The 25,683-nt window shown below is 36.1% G+C and overlaps 1 protein-coding gene across 5 annotated transcripts in view; it reads right to left on the bottom strand.

Moving 5' to 3' along the window:
- Window positions 1-25,683, bottom strand: part of ASAP2 (ArfGAP with SH3 domain, ankyrin repeat and PH domain 2) — an 86,475-nt gene that overhangs the window by 28,501 nt on the left and 32,291 nt on the right. For all 5 annotated transcript variants that reach the window (XM_086875897.1, XM_086875895.1, XM_086875900.1 and 2 more), the window contains exons 5-11: window positions 24,224-24,273; window positions 14,489-14,618; window positions 12,282-12,367; window positions 10,856-10,931; window positions 10,285-10,371; window positions 4,927-5,030; window positions 4,748-4,817 (exon numbers count right to left, since the gene is read on the bottom strand). In XM_086875897.1, the coding sequence (XP_086732023.1) occupies window positions 4,748-4,817; window positions 4,927-5,030; window positions 10,285-10,371; window positions 10,856-10,931; window positions 12,282-12,367; window positions 14,489-14,618; window positions 24,224-24,273 (603 nt within the window). The remainder of the gene's footprint in view (window positions 1-4,747; window positions 4,818-4,926; window positions 5,031-10,284; window positions 10,372-10,855; window positions 10,932-12,281; window positions 12,368-14,488; window positions 14,619-24,223; window positions 24,274-25,683) is intronic.

Raw genomic sequence — 25,683 nt, forward strand, 5'->3', positions numbered from 1 at the left:
AACTGGGTACAAAAAAGAGACAGGGTCATCCTTATGTTTAATCCCCTAACACTCAGAGATTTAGTTTTAAAAAATTACTTGTTTAATTTTCAATAATTAATTATTTTGACTCCTGCTAATGTCTTTAAGGGGTCCCCAGATTAACCAGTTAAGAACAGATGCTGAATTTTTAAATCAGTAAACGGAACCAAGTGAAGGAAAATAAGAAGTTTTCACAGAGAAGTCTTGCAGCAAACATATATAAAAATAAACTGAGCTAGGTGATTACTTAAGAAACTAGTGAAATAATGTATATTTGATAATGATAAATATTTTTTAGTCAAGTTCCTCTCAGCTATTCAGTTTCTTTTTAAATAAAAAGTGACAGAGTTCTACTAAGAGCAAGATTCACAAGGAACCTGCATTTTGAAAGACTCAAAGGCTACAAAGACTTTTCAAACAGCACCTCTGCACTCTTCTTTCCCTTAACCTACCTGAGCTACAGACCTGGGGTAAGACTTAGAAAGACTCGTTTGCAACCTTGATTTGAGGAATGGTTTTCATTTCCTACAATTGATAACTAGTTTCATTCTTCTTTTAGAATAATTAAATCAGAATGTAGATTTAACTAGTCAGCCTTTGCTCTAGACAATACTATCTAAAAACCAGTAATTTAAACCATTAGGAAAGGACTATTATAAGGATAGCAATATTCATAAACACATTACCACACTTATTGTTGCATTCTAATGGTATTAATAGACTAAGTTGCTAAAATAAGATTTAAACATCTAAAAGAAACTATTATGAAATGAAACTGTACTATCACATAATGTCATTAACTTGCAATGAATCATAAGAAATGTAGACATTCTCACAATCTCATCTAAATTTATTGATGAAAACATTTAATTTAAAAAAAAAGACCAATGGACAAGTCAAAATATTACAGATTCCCTTGAAACAATCTGATAAAACAATGTAGCTGGCCAAAAAGAACAGTTTCATCAACTGTTAAAAAAGGAGGACCAGTTAAAAAAAATCAAAACTATGTGCAAACATAAGCAAGGAAACAATTATGTGTTTTTTTCCTGTTAGGAAAAAAAAAAAAACATGGTGTCCTTGAGAAATAGCAGGCTCATGCTTTGCCTAGCATAAGCAGCAGACAAAACAAAGTCATGCAAGCTTTGAAACAATAAACCTGCAGGTCACTTGCTGGGCAATGTAAAACAAATTATACCCAAGAGAGGCTTTGGAGGCAGCAAGAAGACAATTTATTGACATTTGCATTGTATTCTCTGCCTAATAAATAGCTTTTCAAATTCCTTCCTTTCAAATTCCAGGCTTCCTTTTAGTAGTAAAAGTGCATAGAATTTTAATTATTTAGTTATAAATTATATATAAATATATAAAAATATTTATAAATTATTAATTATATAGACACTGGGCAACTCATATATATCTTTCTCACAGGCTCTATCAGAAATGTAAAAATGCAATTCGTGTTTAAGAGAAGATCCCCTTGCCCCAGGACTTTGGATCTGAAGTGCATTTGGGATCTAATTAGTTTTCTTTAATTTATGAAATATGAAGCTGTAAATGAATGCAGTAAAATTCTTTAGAGATGTCTGAAGGACCTATGCATACAGGACTTGCCCCTCTGGACAGGAGAATGCAGCAGAAGAACTCAGTATCACAATCTGAGAATCCAAAGAAGTGGCTGTGACAATAACATATCCTGGGTCAATATGCTGATCTTGGAATCCATACATATTCCTGAGCTTTTATCTGAAGAACTCCTAACCTGATGTCAGCATTAAGAAGAATATTAAAAACCCTGTGCACGTGGCTGATAGCACCTCATTCATGTTTCCATCCTGCAGCTGAAACACTGGCCCGTGACTGTTGCTTGTGGACAGCACACTTCCATCACATGGCAGGTGCTGCCTGGGGAGAAGTTGAAGCTTAAAGACAAAGGGAAGTAAGTCTGTGTGAGGGAAGGGAGATAAGGCTCCTTAGCCACACCGATTCAGACACTTGGCAGGATTAAGATACACTAGACATGGAAAAGACTAATAACTGTAACTATTATACTACTTGTTTGAAACCTCTGAGATTCACTTTCCTGATCAAGTCTCTGACTAGATAATTAGATTTCAGATTACTGCTGAGTTTCTGGACACCCACGTTAACATGCCAACACCCGAAAACTGCTTCCACCTTCATGCCATACACAGACCTGAGCATCAACTGGTGTTCCTTCCTGCAGAAATGGCAAACCTCTATCCAGCAAAACTGACTTATAAACTGTTCTAGCAACAAATAGAAGAGTAGGAATCAAAAAGTTAGGTGTCTGAGACAATACATGAGATACAGAGCTGATTTTACAAAAGGCATGAGCAAATATGTCCACTTAACAGACTGGCTGGCTGATTCCATCATGCATTTTTTCTGGATTTTAGTGATCAACTTCAGAATAAAAAGATGAAATATGATTGTTCTGTCTTCAGATCATCCTTTTAATCATCATGGTGAAGTTTTCATCAATAAAGAAAAAATAACAAAAAATGATTCAACAAAGAGTCTCTTTTATATTCTTTTCTTTTCAACCAATCCGTGAACCTTCTTTAAACACAAATCCAGTTTTGAGGAGTCCAATATTTCTGAAATATTTTTGCCTTGTGACTTCTTGATCTGGAAAGGACTTGGGAATTCCTAATTACATGTTTCAATATTCTATCATTGTTTTTTTTCATCCATGTATGTTAAATGTACAAATGCTGATTTCTTTGAAGCTACTAGTTGTCCAAAAGTATAACTTCTGCACATATGCCAGTGCAGGCAGGCACATACATGGTCAGCTGGGTGACTGGCAGAGAACCAAACATATTCTCTTCATCCATCAGAGCACTTGGCAGGCAAGTTTAAGCACCTGCAATTGCTTAAAGATAGCTGTTCTAGAGGCTGACAAAGCAGTCCCTCATAAAGGGTACATGACCAAAGAAGAGAAATTCATGAAGAACACTTAGCCCTTAAAGGAGAAGTATTTACAAATTTGTACTTGATAAAGAAAGCAAAACTGACAATTGAATTTCTGAGATTTTTGACAAACTGCTGGGATGAGAGAACAACATATTATATTTCAGAGACCAGGAGACATCAGCCCTGAGAAGCTTGGAAATAAATGTCATTCCTTCCAATTTCTCAGAAGACATTCAGAGCAATCTAGAAAACTTTTAACAAACAAAATCACTTCTATCTGTTTCAGTGTCTGTGAAATATACATTATTTTTTTACATAATTATCATTGATACATAAGGGGGAAGTGAGCAAATAAGTGAAAAATACCTTTTAGGAGTATATTTTAAAACAAGAAGGGACTTTTCTAATGTTGTAATATAAAAAACATCGAGACCAAACCCATGGAACACACCTATCTAAATTCACATTTGAATATCTCCCTTAGGAACTGATTTCTAGCTACGGCTCCACTGATTTCAGTGGGAACTTACTGCTTCTAAAAATGCCAGACCATCTGGTAGACAGCTTATAAAAAGAGAAAAAACAGTATTTTGATAGACTCTGTAACCATTCTTGCAAGTGAAAGTTTTCAAATTCTGCTCCACAAGTGGATTTTGTAGCCTCTGCCAGCTCTGAGCTTTCCCAACTACATTCCTACTGGTACCAGTAGGGCATGTCCAACATCAAACACAATCACAGCACAAGGAGACACCAGCATAGAACACACCAAAAGACTTTTCTCCAACAAAGACACACTCCTACACACCCAAATGAGAAGAGGCATAAACAAGTGGACAATTCCAAAGCCATAGTAATGACTTTGCTTTGCAGGCCTGACTTAACACTCATCCTTAACTCCTGATTATCAATTCTGAAGGCAGCAGCTTGTGGTTAGATGCACAAATGAGAGATTGATTCACTTAAGCTGCCAGGGTCAACTTGTAGTCATAGCAACAGGCATAACAGGATGAAGAACAGAACAGTTCATAACAGGACCAAGAAACAGGACTATTCATTACACCAAGAATGGGGAAATACTGTCACTGAGTTATTTTTTGCCTCAAGAAACTTTCTTAAAAGTTTTGAGAAAACTATATAAAAAACGTTACAGGAAAGCAAAACCAAGTTGAAGGCAAAGTGCAAAAGTCCAAACCATGAGAGCAGAAAGTTTTGAAACTTTAACAAATGCTTAATAGTTATAGTTAATGTATTCAAATATTAGTAGCAGTAATAAAGGAATTTGTAATTTGGAATCTGTAACTCTGTTTCCTGTCATTCTGGTAGAAGTTGTTTTTAGACTTGATTTTCCCCAACAGCTACTCCTAAGGAGCTAACAGACTACCATCCAGCAGCATATCTAGGAGAGAAAAGCAATTCAGCATACTTTCAGTTTATCTTGCAAATATGAAGAGCTGTTTAACTCATATCTAAAAAATGGCTTAATGCCCAGCCATACCTTAAAAAAAGAAAAAAGTTAGAATTTGTATTTAAGAAAATATGAACATTTACACAAACTGAGTCACTAAAAAAGCCTTTTGTTCCCATTAACAGTAATGAACATTAAAATAGCTGTATTTTTAGACACTGTGTTTCTTGATGTATTTCTAAAAGGCTGCCTTAAAAATATATCCCTCATATTTAAAACACTGCATCACAAATCTAGCTAATTCCAAATCATAAATATAGACCAGCATAGCCTTTCTGTATTAGCAACCATGTACATAAAATACTGTAAACAAATACTTACTGTACCATGGGAAATTGTAAGAAAACCATTTTTAACTGAGCACTTCCTTTTCTGCCACACTTTTCTGATTCTATTTTAAAGGGAGGAAAAAAGAAAAAAGGTTTTAAATATATTTTATATTATATTGCTTGAGCTCTTAGGATGTAATATTTTTCCCAGCAAACTCCAGCAGTACTTACCCATCACTTTTCTTGTACAGACTGCCACTCCTCTCAGTGCCATGTTCCTTGTTTCCCTGAGGCTGATGTAAACTGTAAGCTGTACTCTGACGGATTTGAGAATCCTGAAATAATCAACAACAACTTGTGATGCATTCCAGACTTTCAACCCAACTACCCCCCCATTAACGAGATTCAGAGCTTTTCCCTCCTGCTCTAATCCAACAGGCCAAATGAAACACACTTTTTCTCCTCAGTGAGAGAACAAGATCCATTTCTTTTTTCAGAGGGCACAAAAAACATTTGAGAAGTATCCATTATCAACACCTGGCAAAATCTTTTTGCGTGTTTTTATTTAGGTTTACTCTTGGCCTTAATATACGGGGGTTTTAACCCAAAACTTAATTGAGCAGTGGCTTTTCCAACTCATGTAAACACTGCAAGGTACAAACATCAAAGACTATTATTACCTGCAATTGCTAGTGCACTCTTCCATTGAAAAAATAATTACATACATCAATTTGAAGAAAAGATTTTCTTTGTGGAAACTGAGTCAAGTTATTGTCTGAAAAGCAGAAGAGTCCTCCTGGAAACATAGTTCAGGAGTCATACAGGAAAACTGAAAAGTCATTTCCAAAAAAGAATAATTTAAAGAAAAATATCTGGAAGAAAGTACAGTTCTGAGACAGGAAGAGAAAAGGATTAATTGAACCCTTCTCACTGCTCTCAGAACTACCTAGAGGCAGGACCCACTGCTGCCAGAGTCCAGCTTCTTAAAAAAGAACCTGAAAATGAGGAATCTTATATGTCACACCATATTAACAGCAGTAACATGACAGAATGGGCTTTTAAATGCACACAGTAACAATGACTATTACTTAAAATTTTCATTTTTTTATTTTCTACTGTCATTTCTCTATGGACACAATTACTCTTGTGCTATATATGGCATATAATACAAGTACAGTAAGGAAAAGATACAAAGCAGCTCACTTATATGACTGTGAGCTATTCTAAACATGATGGTAGGGACAGAGCTCCCACCTACACCCCTGTTCAGAGAACTTAGGACTCTACACCTCCAAGCTGCAGGATTTCAGGTTCATCCTGAATCCACTGCTGAAGCTCAGCAGTTCTGAGAGCCATGACCTGAGCTCCACACAGGCTGCAGCACTCCTTGGTGTTCCTTTTCAAGGGAAGCAACCTGTGCCCTCTCCCTGCCTCTCAGCAAGTGATCCAGGAAGCCATACCAGGTGGCTACAACGTCATCTGAGCCTTTTAAAGGTCCTAAAGAACTACCACTAAGCTGTCTGTGCCTGAAAAAGCATCTCTTCAGATTTAAACCAGTCTACTTATCATTCCTTTCTAGTTTGTTTACATAGAATTATTTGGTTTTGCACTCTGCACAACATAAAGCCAGGACACCATTATTAAAATATTCCTGTCACTCATTAAAAACCACTGCATGCCTACATTTACTGACTTTTGAAGAAAATCTGATCTGACACTGTCTATTGTGCACTACCAATGCCTTGATCTCTGCCTCCCATTAGGCAGTAAAGGAACTCCATTCCCAAGATTAGAGGCCTGACAGGAAATTAATTTCAGCTCTCCCCTTTCTCAGTTATGTAAAGATTACTGATGACCTCCAACACCTGCTCATAGCACCATTCCCATTACTTTAGTCTGTGCTGCTACTTTCTGTGCATTATTTTCTGCCTCATTTCAGCTACCTCCCTTCATCTGTTTACGCTCAGCTGCTGTGTTTGGCCAAACTGGCAAACCAATGATACTTCCTGCCTTATTTCAGAAGGAGAGGAAGCTGCAGCAGCTGACGTGTATTTCCACACATTCATGACTATGAACAGTATCTAAAAAATTTAATACAATTTCATGAAAAGACTTTAAGGACAAACATATTGTCCATTTTAAATTCTCCGTTCAGGTCATGTCCAGATCAATACTGTCCAATGTGATTACCAAATTTTGGTTTACCACAGCTATCTGACAAAAAGTTCATGATTTTAATCCAGCTCCTAAGAGAAGGTAACCACTCCACAAATCACCACCACAATTTACATCCTTCCTTTCAGCACACCTTTTCCATAAGCAGGCTCCCCAAGGATCTTCCCTTATTTCTGGTTTGCATACTGCACAAAACAGAGATACAAATCACAGATAACAAGGGTCAGACCCAACAGCCTCATTGGAGGAGTAGAAACAATGTACACTACCTATGGGAGGAAACGGATCACCACAGGATAGAGAACACACACCTAGTGCAGAGTATTGCCATTCTAAGCATATCTTGAACATAACAATATCAGAACAGGCTGAAGTACACAAGCCTAAGGAACTGAACTTTGACTACCTTATCAACTTTGAAATGCAGATAGGCTTATAAAAAAGAGGTAAGCCATTTAAAATTTGCAGCATGCTCTTAGTGAATCATTTCCCTGACCATAGAAAGGTTTGAAATTCTTTCTTCCAAAGTCTATAAACATATACTGACACCTAAGTCAAGCTGAACAGCAGAGCTAAAAACAAAATAAATGTGAAAACAGTATTTTCTAAAGATGATCTGTGACTACTGGTAAGAGATATTCTAAGATCCTATTTATCAGCCCAACTGCACGAACACAGCAGAACTTTTCATACATGGTGCTTCAATCTATACACAAATACTTTTGGCTAGCCAAAGTAGGAACAGGACTTTTAGGGATTTTTGGGAGTGTTTAGATCACTCCAATGTGTAGAGCTGCCAAAAAAAGTTCTTATGGCTCTCCCAGAGTCTGAGATTCTGTAATACTTGCAGAATTATTGCCAAGAGTATGTTCCAGAGATCCATCTCTTACCTATCCCATCCCTATCCCTATTACAGGCCCTCAGAGTCTCCAAAAGATGTATCTATCAGAATCCCCTACAGCAAAGCTACCGTAATTTTTGCCAACAAATACATTTATCCTATTTTGCAGTAGCCTAAATAGATTACAGGTTCTACCAAAGAAGTAGAAACAAATCTAAACTCTACAGTCACAGGAGGTGACCTCTCCCAAGGTCATGGGAACAAGAGCAGTTAGGGCAATGCAACTCCAAGGTTGAATCTGAAACTTGCAGAACTTCTACATTTGAAAAATAAACGATTAAAATTTAGGAAGGTGTACACAAAATTACATTTCAAACAGAAGTTTCAACACAAACCAGGTTTGAAGAAGTTGTGTGCAGGAAGAAACTGTGCATGGAGGCACAACAAAAAAAAGGTTCACTAAGAGTGCTTGTATGTGTTCAATTTTTTAAATGCAACAGGAACAATATTTGTCAACATTCTATCACTTCATATATGAAGTCCATTTTAACTAAAAATACACATATCTTCAAAATTTTGTGAGAACATCAAATCAAGCAACTGGATTTAATTTCCAAAAGAAAGTACAAAGAAAATCACCGATTTGTCTTAAAACAATTTTCTTTCCCAAGAAAAATCTGATAAATTTTTTGATAATGTTTTTTGTTGTTGTTGTGGTTTGTTTTTTTTGCGTTGGTTTTTATTTTTTTGGTAATAAAAGATACCAAAGAGGAGAAAGAATCAGTCTTTTCATGTCAACAGACAAAAGCTCAGAATGAAAATCCAGTTTCTTGAAATCTGAATGGAAATCATGCCACTATTTTCATTAAAACATAGTAACACTTACTCTCCTAGACTTCGGTCACAAAATGTAAATGCATTTCAGGAAGGAAAAAGAAATCAGTTATAGTAAAGAAAATTACAGTGCAACAAGAATAATATTAGTGGGTTGTACAGTAAATTATACAAGAACTCTTTGGCATCTCACTGATTAATTGATGTTTTCAAAAAGCTTTAAAAATAATTATAGTAATTCTCATGCTCTGCAGGTAAGCATCTGTATCTAAATTTGAAGAATTAATAAATAATGACTATAGCATAAAGCACTTTTTATACTTGTATTTTTAAATGTCACAAACCCAGTTGAAATAATAAATTCATGTGCATTATTAATTTTTGAGTCTGTGAAAAAAATGTGTACTTGTCACATCTTCCATATATATTAAATATCAGTATCACTGATAGACATTGCCAGCAACCATGAAAGCCAACTACTTCTGCTATGTCTCTTGCTCACAGACCCCGTTGAAAGAGGACACCTGCTAAAACACACTAAACAGCAATGACTCCTTCTTGGGCGTGGTCAATCTATGGCTAACTCAAAGCAGTCACCATCTCCATGAGGTTCCCTAGTCTCTCATTTTACCAAGCTCAAATCTGGAAATTTTTGGCAAATCACTGAATCCTGAATGCCAGGCAGAATCTAAGGAAGCGCCTGCTGACCTTATGGGACTTCGTACACAATGGTCATCATCACAAACTTCCCAAGGTAACGAAGTGAAGAGTGTTTGAGACTGCTCCAAATGCCTATCAGCAAGTCACAGAACCACATGGGTTTGGGCTGGGAGGGGTCAGATCCAACCCCCAGCTGTGGGTAAGGATTTCTTTCACTAAGTTACATTGCTCAACAACCATCATCTGTCACCAGTAAAAGACAGGAGTCGCCATAACTTTTATGAGAAGATCAAAGCAAGACCGGAAAAAATCAAGGAAATCTGAGCTCTATAGACTAAACTATTTCATTGTGATCCCTCTCAGAATCTGAAAAGGGGGATGGGGTTCATTCATCACTTACTCGTGGCCCAGCAGCCACACAAAGGAAACTGGCTGGCATTTATTTATATGAAAAGAAGGCACTAGCAATCTGAAAACAAAAATAGACCTAGTGTTTAGGATTACATATACAAAAGATGCTTACTTCCAGATCAGAGTTTGAAACTACTCCAGAATTAATTAAATCTAATGGCAATTGTAATTGGAACTCAAAAAATACTTATTAGGTTGCCAAACTGATCCAGCTCTTGCACATCTGAACACTAGCATTTTACAGCTGAGTAGCAAACTTGTCATTTTTGCAGATGATGACAGAGGTGGTTTGGGATTTGAAGTTCTGTTTTACATAATCATTATAGAGTTTGGAATAATATTGTGAGATAAGGTTCTATGAATAGGGTCTTCTTGATACTGCCCAAGTTTTTTTTGTTCTCAGTTTGAGCAACATTGCACCATCTGAAGTATTTTACAATACTGGTAACAAATAGAAATTATTTTTCAGGAAGTCTCATATTTTTAGTGGGCATTCATTTTTTTTTTAAAATGCCTTTGTTAGAAACATTCAACATCAGCATCAAAATAAAGATGAATGAACAAAAGGAATTAAATGTCTGATAAAAGTTAAAATAACTTTATTTTTAATATTAACATTACAAGAAATTAAAATAGGTATTTCCAAGTTAACCACCTTATATGCTCACCTCTTTCTGATCAACTTGGAGTGCTGATTTTAAAATATCTCTGAGCTGTGTTAATTGTCGTCGTTCCTCATCTTGTGCTTGTTTAATCTTGAATGAAGGAAAACACAGGTTAAAATATCTTTCAATATTCAATGCAGGTCTTTCAAATTTGCTGCTTAATTGGTTCATTTTTTGAGAAATATTCAGCAAGAATGAAAGGAAAAAGATAATGTGAACTTTATTTTCCCTTGTATCTTCAGAAAACATGATAATGGTTAGGATATGGATGGGTTAAGGCTTTGATATTGCCTCACAATGCTCTTGCTTCTTTGCGTTCCATTTGAAACCACATGTTATTTTCCACTTAATAAACACTTTAGAGCAAAGGCTGTTTTCATAGCATTTTACACAGTGAGGTTCTGAACTGAAACAAAGGCTTCTGAATGCCATATTAAAGCAAGATTCTACCAACAATCTACTCTAAACCTTAAATACTGACTATTAGAGCAGTCAAGCAACCTGAACTAAAACGATCATGCTTCTACTGTAAAAATTTTAATTTACCACATAAATATGAAATGTTGCTACTCACTGTATAAAGATCTGTTGAGAGTGTCTCAATTGAAGGTTTGAGACTTTCAACTGCTTTTAACCCATCCTGAAAGAAACTTAAAAAGAAAAGCAGAAATCAAGTTGTTATGAAACTTTACTTTGTATTTTCAGCCTAAAAAGTTGCCAAAGTAAGACATGTATATTATTATGCAGTGCCATACACTTCAAAACAGTAAACTTTTTTTAATCTATCTTTGACTGATCCACCTCTTTATTTCCATCATAGCTTATTTTAACATGCAAAATCCCCAATTAGATTCAGAACAGCCACATAAATTTTCCTCATTCTCACCTCAAGTACAAGTTCTCATCACACTTTGTGAAGGCTCAGAACATATAAGATTAATTTGAAGAACAGAAAAAGCTCTGATAGATATAAAATAAATGTGATTTCTTGAAGCCACATTATTTTATGTCTGATGCAATATTTTTACTGAAGGAAAACCCCTTTGCTTCCCAAGTACTAATTATGGTCTATATGCAAGCTGAATATGCTACATCTTTCTGTAGTACATGAATTTTGTATTGCCAGAGTAATGCCATCTATGCCAAGTATTCCAGTTCTTAAAAAAAATAATTTGAGATTTAAAAATAAATTTTAAGAAATCAGTGACATGCATATTTGATTAAATATTGCTGCACTCTTTGCAACATAAAATATTTTCACTCTGGGAAGCAGTCATTAAAGTAACAACACAACACAGCATTTACATTGCTAAAATTTTATTAAATGTACAAAACAGATTAATGACACACTACAAGTTAAACTGATTTTAAAAGCAACACAGCTATTTAAGGAAAAAACACATAGATGCAGACTGGTGTTTTAAGATGATTTCAACAGGTTAGCAGTGGCTCTGTCAAGTTTATAGCTGTGACTTCATTGCTACATGACAGACTTGTAACACTATCATAATACCTATATAGTTCTCAATCTAATGAAAACTACGTGTTTTACTTCTGGATCCTCCTCCAATAAACTAGAAAAAGAGGAACTCTTTCAATATAGTTTTATTCCACTACTTACGCAACTTATTTTTCTTGAGAACAAATTATTTAGATCATTGTTAGATACACTCAAAGAAGTCCATCAAAACTAACAGACCACTAAGTAACAGATTGAACTAAAAGCCTTGTTTCAAGAGTAGTTTATAAACAAATTATTATTTGGTATTCCTTTGGAACATACAATTATATTCAATGTAACAAGCTCAACCTCATTACATGTTTCAGAATATAGTAACAAATGCTATGACCAATCTGACAAAAGTAATCTGTCAAAAGACATTATTACGAACAGCTGAATTTTAAAATTTATTTTGAAAATTCTAGACAAGTGTTATGATGATGTCAAAAGTTGAAAACAAAACATTGTTCTACTTAGTGTAAAGAAAAGTAAAACATACTTGCACTGAGCATGAAAATACTTGATCAAGTTCTGAAGCAAGTCCACTCCTTTTTTAATCTTGATTTCATTGACTTTCAGCAGGTACTGTTAAAACAGCAATTCACAAAACAAATTACTTATTACTGCTATGGGTAGGTTTTTTTAACACTTTATTTTCAGCTATATTTCAACAAGTTTTAACAGTCACAGATTTACAAAACCTAAAAGAAAATGTAGCAAAAAGTGTCTTCAACAGTTAAATCACACAAAAAAAGTCTTGTCACTGCTGACTTTTGATATTCTGTGAGGATATTTCACTATGATTTGTTCAGATTGTTAGAATATCTTTTGGGGCTCCTAAGGAAAGCCTCTGTTAAAAAAAACATGGAAGGGTTTATGGAGTATGTTTAGGAACCCATTCATACATCTAGCAGCACATCTAAAAATGTATCTCACTAGTTGTTAAATTCATTGCTAAACAGATGCCATTAAGGAGGAAAGCAGTTCGCTTAAAAAAAAGCAAGGGATTATTTTAAAAAAATTTAAAATCTGCCTGTTGACTTTATAGTTTTCATTATCAAATCCTTATACATGATAATTACAACAAATTGTTGTTTAGCAAGAGATTTTTCAAAGAATCTGCTGTCAAGTGCAAAACAAGTGTAATTACTGTCCTTTTGCATAAGGCAGAATCAACGTCCAAATTAAGTGGTAGCTCCTCCCATGAACACCACAGCATAAAAAATGTCAGCCATGCAAGCAGAAGTTTGATTGATTATATATCAAAGTCCTTAACTGTCCATTAAATGACAACATATCTGAACCTTGACTTATACAGTGACCTCCAAGCAAAGGAGAATGTCTTCTTAATGATGCTCTAATGCATCTGGGTTTCCCCTTCTCACAGTACACACTAAATGTTTTAAATCAACTAAAGTAAAGCAGCATCCAAGTGCCAGCTTCCAATGTTGCAACTTCTTATGCTGGTTCAGGTGAACAAATGATGAGCCTAAATGTAGACATGTGCACTGAATAGTGGTTAGTTACAACAATCACCTTTCCAACTCCTGTTAATTTAAAATGGAGCTCTCGGCATTTGGTATTCAGTTCACTTTCACAATTTATAGAGAACTAGTCTTATGATAAAACTTCAATATGTCACCCTTCTGGCTTACTATCAAAACAAAACCAAAGTACTCTTTCACGACTATTCAGAGGTAACCGAGTATAAACTTCTTTTCCTCAAAATCAGAAGTAATACAGGATACACCTCAGCTATACAGCTATTCCACATTTAAGGTAATTTGACTGAATTTCAGAGACTTCACCCTTCATTGTCACTACAACTGAGTAAATTGAACTCTTTATTGTGACACAGCAAGAGAGAAGCATCTGTTCACTGTTCTTTCTTAGGAAGAATACAGATGGGCAATTAGCTGACAACATCCATATGTTTATTTGTTACTCAAATCCCTTTATCAGTTCTAAACATTTTAGTCTGATTTTGTATAGGAATGTGAAGCTTTTCTCCTACTTATGAGTGCGTGCAGTTACTAAAAGTAATATTCAGGACAAGTACAGTTATGCTATGCTGGTATATGAGTCAAATTAGCTATCATTATCACAGGAAAGGCAGTAGAAACACCCATGGTGTATTTTTAGGCTAATGTGTACTAAAAAAGAACACAGCAACTTGAATTCCCAACCACAGAACCAGACATATCCTTAAATGAATTGAACCAAAAATATTCACATAAGATTTAACATACTGCAAAATCAGTACAGATATTTTGAAGTAGAAACATTCTGAAACAACTTGAAAGACAACTGGATTCCATCCCTAGCACTTTTTTCCTGCACTAACCCTGCAGTGTACGAGACTAGAGCCTCTCCTCCTAATAATGCAACAGCTGTCAGCACAGGGAACAATTCAGAAAATGATCAAGGCCTTAAAATAACTTCCAGTAAAGTAGTGTAAAGACTTATTTATTACAATCTCTTAGTGTTTTATTTGTATTAATTTACCTATTAAGTGAAATTAGAAAATATCTAAATTCCCTGCAAAGCTTGCCCATCAGGATAATTAAAAAATGTGTCTTCATAAATGGAGGCAACAAATAAGTTGACATTTCCCTTTAATATCACAACTAATCTTAAACAACTGCATTTTTTGAAATTTTCCTAAAAACAGCAGCAGAACAATAATAATTTCACACTGAATCTTACCTCACACATCTGTAACTGGAAGAACCTTCTTTCTTTCTCCATCTCTTCTGCAATTTCAGCTCCACTTATTTCTGTACGAATCATCCCATGTAGTTTAGCATGCTCCTTTTTCTCCTTCTCTATTTTTGTACTATAAGGCAAAAGGAATCAGTCAATGAAGTGAGAAATCCACAGCCTCTCAGGAAATCAGATTATTCACAAAGTCTACTGACAGATGTGGAGCCAAACTCCTGTAGCTTTACATATGACTTACTTCCAGATCACATTTCATTTGAAATTTGACAATGACTAAAGATTAGCAATGACATACAGTAGCTGAAATATAATTAATCACGTGTTAATGTTCTGACAGATATTCCAAAAGAAGAATCAATGAGAAGAACATACTAAGTTTTTACTCCAAAGAAAGAAAATACAGGAAAAAATAATGAGTTTTAATTGAAAACATAGGGGGATGTTTAATCCCAACAGAGCAAACACTGGTTAACAAAGTTCAATTATGTCACCAGATTTATTGAGTCTTGCCTGTCATCAAGTCATCTTCTATATATACAGGGTTTCCTAAGCCAAAATCACAGTTGCAGTCTCTACTTGCTGCTGAGCCAGTTGGCACTGGGAATGCCGACCAGCCGGCTGTGTTGCAGACTTCAAAGTCTGCTAGACCAGCTGTCCTAATTCCCTAAAAGTTTCCATGAACATTTTCCAAGAGCTCTGAATAAAACAGGTTCTCCTACAGAATACAAATGAATAACCAGTGCCTGGCATATTCCCACAAACTCACTTGTGCATTTGTTAAAGCTATTCTCCATACTATTCCTAAATGCAGTAGCATAATTTGACAACCCAGTTAGACAAGTCTAATAAAGAAATATATATAGATATATGTTAAGGAAAGAAAATACATGAGAACCTCAAAATTTAGAGCCTCAAAATTCTGAAAAGAGTTTCCTGAGGAAATGCTCTACTGCTTTTGAACAAGAGGAAGCATTACACAGGAATATAGGAAGGAGGTCAGAGGAACAAATAACACACACAACTGTCCTACCTCCTCTTGGGTAGTCAAGTGTCTCTTAGCTCTCTCTCTGAAAAGATGACATGTCTCAAGTACTCTCTTAACCTGATGTCAACATTACCCTAGCAGCTTATGGAAAAATGTCTAGAAGATCTAAGGACTTCCAGTCAACAAAACATTCTGTCCTTACACTTCTCAAACATGAGGAACTGCCTCCTAATACACCTCAATCAGCAAGGGAAAACAAGAATTAATTCCATTAATCCTTCCCCTCAACAATCCCATTGGGAAGCATTTTGAGCAGCAATTCAAAAAGCTCCACTGTGCTCTCAGCACAAGCAAGCACAGCAGAGCCAACCCTGTGCAGTATTCCAGCAGCCAGCATATCCAGCCAGCACTGTGCTCCTCCTCAGCCCATCACATCCCATCAGAAGCAGACATTTGGAAGGAAACTCCTCTCCTTTGAAATCAATATTCTGAAAATCTCCAGTCACCTGAATTAAAACTCAATTCCAGAATGTTCTATTTTCATGAAGAATAAGTCAGCACTCTTACCCAATTACTACCAACTACACTATTTTGAAGGCACAGAAAACTAGAGTCCAGACACAAGAATTAACCAGACAATCCTGAACAAGAAAAATTAACCATTACAAAAAAATTCACAGAAAATTAGGAATATGCAGCTCCTTTCTAACACATACTCTAGAAAAGTTTACATTATATCATACTTGATAGTTCTAAAACAGTCAAACCTCAGAAGAAATATCCAGGATGTTGCAGTTCTCTCAATCTCCAAATTAACCTAACAGTTCTTGAGGCCAGAGAACTCACCAACATGTGACCAGGTATGAGAAGGCTAATAAGTGCTAATTACTATTGTATAGTATTTTCATTTTTTACAGAGAATAATACTCAAGCATAAGAAAATGAGACTACCTCCAAAATCCTAGGGGTTTAGTAGCATGCCATAAGCATTCTAGTAAATAGCTAGTAAAAAAGCAATCCTAGTAAACCAAAAGACAGCTAACAATGCCAAAGAGTCAAACATTATGCACAATATCACAATATATATTGTATTCTTCCTAAAGAAAGCTAGATTCTGGTAAAAGAGTGCTTTCTACTCTTTAAAAGATAAATCATACTCCACAGGCAACAAAATAGTTAAACCAAGATGAAAACATACTGACCTATATCAAGCAATTCAGAGAATGATACCCTTGAAATCATTTGCTGGAGCTTCAGGCTACTTATCTTCAAAAATTCAAAAATATTCATTATCAAAAAAACCAAATAATCTCTCAGTGACAAGTATCAGAGATATATGCCTGGTGCATTTCACATTTGCATCTCCTCATTGTTTATGCTTTTAATATCTAACTACATCTTCATCTTTGTAATTCAGAATTTACTCTGTTGTCTTGCCACAATAATATGCTACCTCCTGACTGATACTACACTTCTTTCTAGGGAAACAAAGAATCCCTTCACAGCCATTTCACATGGAACAGAGTGCTCTCTTCTGAGTGTTAAAGGCTGGCTGAGTGTCCTATCCAAATGCAAGGATCAAGTTAGCTTCAAGTGTCAGTCTATTGTGACATTAACCAAATTCTTTTGGCAAAGACAGTCCTGTAACACTACACTGTGGGATTTCCAAATGTTGAAGGGTATTCAGGTTTTCCAGGCAGATCAATGAACCCAAATTAATAAGAAAATTGTGAAAACTCTGAAAAATACCCTAGAAGCAATAAGAAAGCAGCAAATGTTTTGTAATGCTGCTATTCTTGGAGCTCATGCAGCACATATCATATATACAGACTTTGCTCGCTAAGATTAAAATGTGAGCACATGTCAGTACATTTACAACACAGCTGCACACAACTAATATAAAGTGAGCTCAGATGTGTGTAACAGACAAGTAAAGCTGAAATACAGGATGAAGAATTACAACAGTAAAGTCAAAGAGATACAAAATGAATGGCCTCACCAATTCAGTTTCCAATATAAGACTATTTTTACCACTTCAATTTGAAAAGCAACCATATTTCAATATAAATTACAATTTTAATTTAAAATAAATCAATTTTGTTATTCAGATCGTGGTATAAATAACTACCAAAGACTTGTATTTATTTTCTGCCAGTCAATAAGGGTAAACAATCAGAGCACCCTGTGTACACGCAGCAGGAGAGAATTGGCTGGTTAGGAAGCAAGTCTGTCATTCTTCTCCTCCATAGAGCAGCAAGTCAGGCTGAGTCTGGGTACATACATGAGAAGGTGCAGAGACTAAGAATAGCACCTGGAAGGAACACACTTGAACTGATAGCACTCCAGAAAAATAACTGCTTCTGAGGGCTATTTTGTTTGACAAAATTAGACATTTTCATTTCACATATCCTTTCTTTGTCTAGTCTTCCTTTTCAGTCTGACTCTCCTGGCTCTGTCTCTCCAGCTTTTCAATGAAAGAACCTCCATTTTATTTCACCCTACTGCCTGACAATGCTCACAGTAAAGCATGTCTCTCCTATCACTCAAGTCCTCAATGAAGTAGTCATCTTTTCCTTTTGGAAATGCTGTGAAGGTTTTCCCTTCCATACATTCTGCTCTGAATGATAAAGGAATTAAATGTGCACAGATATTTTCATAAATTCATCTATAACATTTCATAAATTTCATCTATAACATCTGCAGATTCATCGAAAGACTTTTCTATTTAATTTGTAGGTAATATCTTTCAAAATAAAAATACTTCATATGAAATCTTAGACTTTAAACAGTATATTGTGGATATGATTACTTCAACTTCAGTAAAGTCTTTGACACTGTTTCCCACAGGATTCTCCTGGAGAAACTAGCTGCTTAAGGTGTGAGCTGGTACACTGTTCACTAGGGAAAAAAAACTGTCTGAAGAGCCAGGCACAGAGGATGGTGGTGAATGTAATTTATCCAGCTGGTGACTCGTCACTAGTGGGATTATTCCCCAGGCTTGGTGTAGGGGCCAGTCCTGATTAATATCTCTGTGGATCGCCTGGAAAAGGGGATTGAGTGCATTCCCAAGTAAGCCTTCAGATGACATTAAGCTGGGTGAGCGGGGTGGAATGTGGATCTGCTGGAGGGTAGGAAGACTCTGCTGAGGGACTTGAGGCCAATGGTATGAAGTTCAATAAGGCCAAGTGCCAGGTCACACCTTTGCAACAGGCAGCGCTACAGGCTGGGGACAGAGTGGCTGGAAAGCTGCCTGGTGGAAAAGGACCTTGTAGTGCTTGTCAGAAGCCAGCTGAACACAAGCCAGCATGTGCCCAGGTGGCCAAGAAGGTCAATATCATTCTGGCCTGTATCAGTACTACTGTGGTTAACAGGACCAGGGCAGTGATCATGCCTGTACTCTGCACCAGTGAGGCCACACTTTGAGTGCTGTGTCCACTTCTAGGCCTGTCAAAGACATTGAGGTGCTGGATCAAGCCCAGAGAAGACCAACAGAACTGGTGAAGGGTCTGGAGCACAAGTCTGATGAGAAGTGGCTGAGGGAGCTGGGATTCTTTAGGTTGTTGAGAACAAGGCTTGGGGGGACCTTATCACTCTTTGCCTGAAAAGAGGTTTTAGCAGTGAAATTTCAGTTTCCTCTCACAGGTAACTAGCAATAAGACAAAAAGCAACTGCCTCAGGTTACACCAGAGGAAGTTTTGACCGGATATTAGAAAAAGAAAAATTCTGGAAGGGGTTGTCAAGCATTGGAACAGGCTGCCCAGAGGAGTATTTGAATCGCTGTCCCTGCAGGTACTTTGATGTGTAGATATAACACTTAGGGATGCCTTAGATGTGAACTTGGCAGCATTGCATTTATGGTTGAATTTGAACATCTTAAAAGTATTTTCAAAGTTAAATGATAGTATTATTCTATTCTATGATTGTATATTTAAGCGACCTTGTTTAGAACTTCCATTCTATACCATTATTTACAAGTTGTGACCTCCACTGTCATATGTACTTGCATTAAAAGTACAGAAATATGTAAGGAAAAATGGCAGAAATATGTTAGGAAAATGGCAGAAATATGTAGGAACTATGAATATCAATGATCTACTGGGTCAAGTTAGAGCTCTGAAGAAGTAAATTGAGAAATGCTTGCATAATTTTCACATAAAATTGTTTCATATTGTGTAAAACACACTTTACCAAACTGGAAATAGCATCACTTAAATAGGTGTGCAGACATCTTAACAGATGACTGTATTTGAGTTTGTTCATTGACTTCAAATAGTTCAGAAACAAATCAGTAATAGTTATTTCTAGATATGAGTGCTTGCATTTCTTCACAGTAATGTATTGCTAATGCCTGGATCTTAAAATGTCATAAACACATTCAAACAACTTGTTCTCTTCACTCGGTTGTGCAAAAGAGACCTCACACCCAGATTTTAAAAGGAGAACGGCAAAGGAGGAGAGGTAATCAGCCTTCCCAGAAATAGCTTATTCATTTCCATTAAACCTTTACATTTCATAGCATTAGTACAACACTTGTTAAAGAAGGCTTCTGAAGATAATAGTCATTTACAGGCCCTAAAATAATTCAACTCTATTTTAAAAAATTATTTTTTTTCTTTTCAGGAAAATCAGGTTTATGTCCAGAATACAGATGTATTCAGCTCAAAAAAAATATGAATAATATGCTTCAGTAAGTTTGTGCTTCTATTTCCTGTGTAAAATTGATACAGTCTTTACCTCGGAATCCACCACAAGAGGACCAATCAAACTGAAGCATGTGGGTAATATCTGGCTCAGTGCCTTGCTGAATCCGATCTGTCTGCTGGGAGAATGAGCAGTTTTTATGACATGTGTACTCCTTCCCCATATGGTCCCCCGGCACTCCTGCCATTAGTGTTTAAGTACACAGGGGAAAGCAACTGCCTCGTAACAAAAAGAGCCCAATCTGAAACAGCTCTCCCGAGGGACACAGACCAGTTCTGCTGCACTGCTGTGGTGGCCAGCAGCATCTTCCAGCTCTTGTGTGGGAAACAACAACTGTAACTTAGGTCCCATGAGAAATGCACTGCATTAAGGCTTTAAAAACATTTAAAAATCTTTATGGCTCCAACTGAGTCATGTTAATGATTGATCGTGAAAAATGATACATTATTCATGAATGTCACCTCAGATAGTCACAATTTTTGACTGAGGTAGGTTTGCATGAAACTGTAGGTTACTTATTCCTCATGCTACCTCATTCAAAAGAAGCCCTAGGGTACAAAAAAGGGATCCAGCTTCCCTCAGTTACTTGAGCTAAGATGCTCCTGAGGAAAATAGTCTGAGAAGTTAGGCGCCTACAAGGCAAAGGAGGTGCATAGTAACCAATAGTGATGGATGGTAACCCAAGAGCATCAGAATGCATCTTGACATCTCTCTCCCAAACAAGAACCAGATATATAGCAATTTTAAAATACATTTAATTACATACAGAGGTAGAAGCAGCACCTCAAAAATTGTTATGGGAATAAATCAAAGCAGATGCCATTTCTAAATTAACTTTCTTTTCAAGTAGGTCACACTTGGGTATATTTACACCCTAGAGGTCATTGCAAAGGTGCAAGTAAGAGAGATGAGATAGTGTGAAAAATGAGCTTAAAATTTTTCCTTATAAAGACAGCAAACAATATGAAAACTTACTTCCCAACAAAATACAAAAATACCACTTCATTATCTGGCATGCAGCTTCACCGGTCTGTACTTGTGACAAGGAAATGCAGATGAACAATATGATGTTAAACATATGATACAGAGGCATGTGCAGAATAAGAGCAGCCTAGCAGCCTTGAATAATTTGTTAACCCAAACAGGAAAAAAACCCAAAAACAAAACCCAGGAAGAATTTTTAAAATAATTATTCACATATTTGAAGAAATATCACTGGAAAAGACAGCTCACTAAGCACACACCTAGAATTGGTTTTAGGCACAATCCAAACAAGGAGCTCTCAAATGTAACAGATTGAAGAAGGCAGAGCAAACCTCTGGCTATCAGCACCAACATCCACCATTCTACTGTGGCAATACAAGCTGCAGGTGAGACTGAGGTTACCTCTCCCAGTTCCTTTGTCCTTTTTATTAAAGCAGAGAGCATGAAGGTACCACAATAAAACCCCCAAATTTCACAATTAACAATTCTTGAGGTGATTCTGCATGCACCCAGATGACCAAGACACAGCTATAAGGAAGTTTAGATCCATTCAGAACAGCCTCAGAATGAAAAGAGCTACTTTCTTAAGAAACTTCAGCAGCATGTATAATAACAACCCAGAAAAACCTCACTGCTTTCCAATGTCCAAAAATTAGTATGAGAAAAAAGCTGACCTGAACAGGTTCAAGCTCAAATTAATGCTCCATAATGACAGCTCATAACATCTCAATTTGTCTGGGAACTGATCTTATGCACAAGAGGTTTGACAAATCCCACAGTCCTACTGCAGGGTCAGGGGTCTCATGGAAGTTCTGAGACTGAATTTAACTCAACAAAAGCATGGAAAACTGCTCTGCACCTTGGTATAAGCATCAAAAAACAATACTCCCTAACTGCCAACATTATGCCATGAGAAGTAATTTCTGCTGTTGTAGAACAGCCTACAAAAAAGGCAAAAAAAGAACAGCGCATAGTTTTAAAGAATTTTCTTGTACACAGAATTCCCAGGCTCCTTATCCTGATCCTCAAGCAGATGATACTTTGGTCTTGATCAAAGTCAAGGAGTCCAACAGGCTGGACTAAGAGCTTAAAACTTCGAAATACTGATGTGGAGCTTTCATCTAACCACTTAAAAAAACAGAGCACTCAGTAATTGTACTAGCCCACCACTCAGAAATAGCAAAAAAATAGTTCACGGATCTGAAAGAATTTCCTGATGAATATGTGCTACCTTCAACTCTTGCATAACCTGACACGTAAATAACTTAGAAACGAGCATTGTCAAGAAGGTCTGCTTCATTTGTTAAAAAATCTTGCAGAAAGTAGAGATAACTGCAAGAAGAAAAAGGAAACCCATTTCAGATCAAAACCGAAGTGTCTTACTTGAAAGCAAAGTCATAAAACAGGTTTTCTAAAGGACTGCCAGTTGAAAGAAAAAGAAGAAATCTCATTCTATCATACAAGCAGCAATGGATTCAATCCCACAGACAGAAAACACATTGTCAGCATCATGTTTTCAGGTCCTGAATGACACAGCACACAGAACAACATTTACAACATGTCCATAACCTCAAATGAAAATCCCCAAATATATATATACATTTTCTAAGGGAATTTCTCACTTCTCAAGTACTTAATTAAATTAAATAACAACTGAAAATATTTCTGGTATATCTGACTCTGAAATGCCAGCTCTGAGCAAACTGATGATCAAGTACAAATCTTTACATCACTTCAACGCACTCATCCTAGTGAATAGTAGATCAGAAGTCCTAAAAGCACTAGAGGTCTTGGTCTAGTAGTAACATTGCTCATGGTGTAGGTCCTAGCAGTGCACACATTTATTTTAAATTCTGCACATAAATTTAATGGGATATCAGTATGAATAGTCACACACAAGTAAATAAGCTTTCAGATCCAGCAATCAAGCAGTGCTAGACAGCAGCAGACTAAATTACAGGACTATTCTTCAAGGCCTGTCCTCAGAGATCAACTACTGCCATAGACAATGATTAAAAATCTTAATTACTTCAATAGCCAATAACTGGTATGGCACCAAATGAGACTGCTCACCAGTGTCAGGAACATAAAACACTGGAGCCATCACAGTCTTCTATGGATTTAGTGTCAGACCAGAGGTTTATCTCAGTATTTCAGAATGCATTTTTATCAAAATCCAGCCATAGCTAGGCAGTTTCAAAAACCAAAAGCCACACAGGTATTCCTCACAATTTGATGCTAGAAAACAATAACTAGACCATTCTCACTGTTATTCACAAAAGGAATAATGAAAGTTACCTAATTGATTGCTTTTGTGGATAAACCAGCTAAAGGAATAATTTCTGAAGACTTCAGACAAAGTGGGCACCAGAGAATCATTATAACTTTGTGCAATTAAAAAAAAAAAATACATAAATGGTGCTAGGTTTTCAGCCAGTCTCGTTGGCTGTGGATCTGCAAGTTATTTATGTTAAATAGTGTCATCATACATTATTCTTCTGGACCTGTATCACCAGAGATGGTCTGATAAAAGGCAGCATTATTTCAGAACAAAGAAACTGGACATGTGACATGAAACTGGTAGTCATAATCCAGGTATTACTGTAATGTGGAATAAAACTCACTACAAAATTCTACTTCAGAAACTGTCAGCTGTACTGACACAATTGACCTGGCCAACCCTGGAAACAGCTGTCCGTGGTGTAGGGCACTGAACCACTTAAGATTTACTAGGAACTAGAATCAATTGTGTTTGATATTAGGTGTTGAGCTTTGTTGACTCATTCAATTTATTTAGCTGGACATAAAACTCTGGTTTATACAAACTTATTTTGTAGCTGTTTATACTGTGTCTGGTAACTTCAAACAAGTGCCTTGTGCTAAGTTGAGTTAGATCCACAACATGACACAACTTAAAAGCCTCAGATAGGTGTCTATCCACTTCTAGTACCTGCTGCACCTGATGAGAGCACCCAACCCCAGCATTAAAAAAGAACTCTACAGATTTATGTTACATTTCCGTCTTAAATAAAAGTTTAAAAGATACATACACTTTTGTTTCATAGTCCTTCCAAGCTTTATCAAAGGGCTTTTTCAGGTCCTGTCAAGAAAAGAGAAAAAATAACAGCCAGCTATTTACATGAAAAATACTGTGGCTCTAACAATGAAGACACATCTTGGCCACTTTCAGTGCCTACTAGAATAAGGGACTCCACTCTTTTTTGAACATAAGGATTGTGCAAAAGCAATATTGCACATAGGAAAAACAATCTTGTAAAGAGAATTAATACACTCATGTCTTTAAAAGCATCTCTAGGATGCCTTTTACTATGATTTTTAAAGCTCCATTTTATTCCTTAAAAGGTGCAACAACATGTTATCCCAAGACCACACTATGCAATCAATCAAAGTAACTACTTTCTCATCTTTCTGTCTCTGACTCTACTGGAAAGATGTCTCTATCCCAAGGCTGTAGTATTGCCTTGGCTAAGAACTTAATTCTTTACATTAAAGTTTAAAAAATCAATTTTCCATTGACTTAATGAGAACAGCATAGACCTTATGGATCAGTATAACTAATTCCATGAGAATTCTGAATTACTTATATTCCAAATTCCTTTACCTTCTTTCTTCTAAATAAGGTAATTTGAATAAAATGAACAAGTTTTAAAGTTATTTCACTGATGTCTAAAATTGCAAGAGCTGAAATTTTTATGAAATTCAAGAGAACAGACAACTACAAAGAAATGTTAACTCTCAAGACACTGGAAAAACTTTGCAACTACAGATTAAGAATTAATTCTTACATGTTAGTTAGTTATTGAGAAAATTATTAGATTAACTGAACTAGCATTTGATTATATTCTCAAGGCAGTGGGGAAACACTGTAATAAATGTATTTATTCTGACATGGAGGAGAACACAAATGAAATGTGGTAAGCAAACAACATAAAGATAATAAGCCTATCTTACTAAATTATCTATTTATCCTCCAGTAATTTACAGAAACCATTTTTAGTCTATGTACATATTCTTCCCCTTCCTTCAATGTCCTAGAACAAGCTGCCAGTTGTTTCCTGTTTGTTCAGTAGTAAACAAAGCATAAGCCAAGTAAGTTTGTTCACCATACGGTCTGAAATTTATCATAAACATACCATCATTTGAGCCCTAGGTTGCTGTTATTTCAAATAGAAAATGTCATTAGGGCATAAATAAATAGATTTCAGCTTCTTTAAGAAAAATCCTATGCTCCTACAGTCTAATGTGTGCTTCTTAATAGTTCCAAGTTTAGAATGCTAAATGCTAGAATGCTAATAATACTTTAAAGTATGGTACTATCCTTTACTCTAAGTAACGAATATCTAAATCTTACACCTCTTTCCCTGCTTATCTTTTATATCTCAAGCCTGCTTTTAAAGCTTCTCAAATATTGTTTTGTATACATGGTCAAGAACATGTGGTATGTGAATCCACAAACAGCAGGGATGACTTGATTCACAAAAAAAAAAAC

The sequence above is a fragment of the Cyanistes caeruleus genome, chromosome 2, assembly GCF_971803275.1.
Source record: "Cyanistes caeruleus chromosome 2, bCyaCae1.hap1.1, whole genome shotgun sequence".
In the NCBI taxonomy this organism is placed as follows: domain Eukaryota; kingdom Metazoa; phylum Chordata; class Aves; order Passeriformes; family Paridae; genus Cyanistes; species Cyanistes caeruleus.